At 50.5% G+C, this 2,677-nt stretch overlaps 1 protein-coding gene across 1 annotated transcript; it reads left to right on the top strand.

Annotated features, from left to right (window-relative positions):
• On the top strand, positions 1–2,677 carry OTUD6A (OTU deubiquitinase 6A). The gene has a single exon (XM_025982906.2). It carries the CDS (start codon positions 627–629, stop codon positions 1,485–1,487), a length of 861 nt encoding a protein of 286 aa, XP_025838691.1. The 5' UTR covers positions 1–626; the 3' UTR covers positions 1,488–2,677.

Here is a 2,677-nt window from a genome sequence, read left to right on the forward strand (position 1 = left end):
AATTAGTATAAGACCTCACCTGAAAGGACTCCGTGTTCCCAGAAACACTAGGAAACGTAAAGGTTCATCAGTCAAGGGACCTGAAAAAAACGAGAAAGGCGAGTTGCTTCCTGAACAGTAGGAGTAACAGGAAGTCCATCATCAGAGCATATTTAGTAGTTGGTGGCAAGTAGTATTGGTCAGGTGATTCCCAAGCATGGCCAGAGTCTAAAGTGTGTTCAGGTTTGGAAATGAAGTAGGCAGTGAGTCCATGAACCATTTTACAAGACCGATTGCTACACATTAATATTCAAAGGCCAGATTTATCACGCAGGATTCAAATTACAAAAACCAAACTGGAAGTAACTGTTGCTACAGGGGTCTAATGGGGGCGTATTTAGTGTCTCCTAACAGCCAATCGTAGCGCCAGCGCTTTCGAGGGGATGTAGCCGTGGAGAGACAGTGGCCAATGGCAAAGAAGACGGTGGATAGGGTGAGGGTGACTGGCGCGTGACGCAGGAGCCGCGTGCCGCAGGGAGGGCCGGGCTGAGGACCGGTAGCACGTTCAGGGTTCCAGCTGTTAGTCTGAACTGTAGCCGGTACTTCAGCGGACGCCAAACTTCGAGTCTCACCTGCCGTTAAACATCATGGAAGACTCTCAGAGTGAGCAACAGCGGGTGATACGACGCCACCACCGCGAGAAGAACGAGCTGCAGGCCCGCATCCAGGGCATGAAGAACTCGGTCCCCAAGAGCGACAAGAAGAGAAGGAAGCAGTTGCTCCTAGACGTGGCCCGCCTCGAGGCCGAGATGGAGCAGAAACACCAACAGGAGCTGGAGAAGTTCCAAGAGAGCTTCCCTAATAACAGCAACGTCGACTCTGTTACTGAAGATCTCGCCAAGATGGATCTGGAGAACCAGCCTCCCCGCCCGTCAAGGGCACGGAGAAGGCGCGAAAGAAGGGCGCGCCAGGACAGGATTGCCGAGGCCGAGATGGAGCACCTGGCCAGCTTCCGCCGCGAGGAGGAGGAGAAGCTTGCCGCCATCCTAGGGTCCAAGAATCTGGAGCTGAAGGATATTCCGGCCGACGGCCACTGCATGTATCGCGCCATCCAAGACCAGCTGGTGTTCTCCGTGACTGTGGAGAGCCTGCGGAGCCGCACAGCCGATTACATGCGCAAGCACGTCGACGACTTCCTGCCCTTCTTCAGCGACCCCGACACCGGAGATGCCTACAGCCGTGAAGACTTCTTGAGCTACTGCGACGACATCGTGCGCAGCCCGTCGTGGGGAGGACAGCTCGAGCTGAGGGCCCTGTCGCACGTCCTGCAGACCCCCATCGAGGTGATCCAGGCCGATTCGCCTGCCGTCCTCATCGGGGAGGAGTATACCAAGAAGCCTCTCACCCTGGTCTACCTGCGCTACGCCTGCAACCTCGGGGAGCACTACAACTCGGTGAAGCCGCTTGAGGCCGGAGCGGTGGGGGGCGCGGCCCCGCGGCTCTTCTAGGCCGGTCGCCATCACCGCCGCCGCCATGGCCGCTGCAGCTGGAGCCGTTGCTGCCGCCGCCACCGCCTCATCTCCTCAGTAGGCTCCGTTTTTTTTCCTTCGGTTTTCTCGGGTTTTTTTCTTTCTTCGTTTTACTCGAAAGTCGCTCCCCCCCCCCCGCAAATCTCCTCCCCGCCCCATCCCCCCACGCTGTCTTGCCTGGCGGTTCTATCCTCTCCTGCTTTGGGAGCTGGCAGGGGTGGGGGGCGCGAGGCTCAGGACCAGGGAGATTACCTGTATTGTATCACTTGAGGGGAGTAGGTTGGCCAGATTTTAAGCACTTCTGGCCCCTAAAGGTCTTTGCCTCCCTCGTTGACGAGTATTGGTCCTGTTGCACATCCCTTTGAGATAAAAACGGCAAGTTGGTTTTGATGCCTTCTTGGGAAAAACTAGTTTACCTCAGAGTCTCCAGATTGCCCCCCATGAATGCATTGGATTACTTAGATAAAGTTGGAGTCTCTGTGATCGAAATGCTCTGTGAATGCCTTTTGCTTTTTGATTCTTTGGAGAGAAAAATGTATCGTGGACTGTTTTGGCAGTTGCGTTTTACCTCATTTGGGCCATTCTGGAGATGCCTCAAGGTACAGACAAGACCTCCTCAGGTATTTTGTTTTGTTTTTTCAAACTTGTGTGGTTTGCAATTAATTTTACCTGCCGAGGATTTGCTGAGTTCTACATAAAAGCGTTTGTTAAACTTAAAAATTAAATGTAGGTGCTAAGTAGAGAAATTGAATTTACAAAAACAGGTTAGATAAGGTTCAGTCACAGATGTGAAAGATCTCAAGGTAATTTCCTTTATTCAAGAGAGAAAGGGCTATGACTTTATTCAACTAGTTGATCCACTTCATGATGTCTCCAACTGGTATGAAGCAAAAAGAGACACACTGACAGGCAGCCTAGTTTACTATAAGGATGAGACTGAACTAGTAAGTTTTCTTTACTGTGAGACAGGCAAGGGTACAACTTTATTCAAGCAGTTGATCCAGTTTATTTCATCTAAAAGTGGTATAAAGTGTGAAAGACCTGAACTTAGCATATTTTCCTTAATTCTTAGAGACAGAAAATTGCTTTAAAAGATTTTAGGACATAAAAATAGTTGATCCATTTTATTGTATCTATAACTAGCATAAGACCAAAAAAAAAAAAAAAAA

This window comes from Vulpes vulpes, chromosome X (genome assembly GCF_048418805.1).
Source record: "Vulpes vulpes isolate BD-2025 chromosome X, VulVul3, whole genome shotgun sequence".
Taxonomy (NCBI): Eukaryota; Metazoa; Chordata; class Mammalia; order Carnivora; family Canidae; genus Vulpes; species Vulpes vulpes.

What these genes read in the sequence shown, in the direction of transcription:
- OTUD6A (XM_025982906.2), top strand. Translation starts at nt 627, where the DNA reads ATGGAAGACTCTCAGAGTGAGCAACAGCGGGTGATACGACGCCACCAC.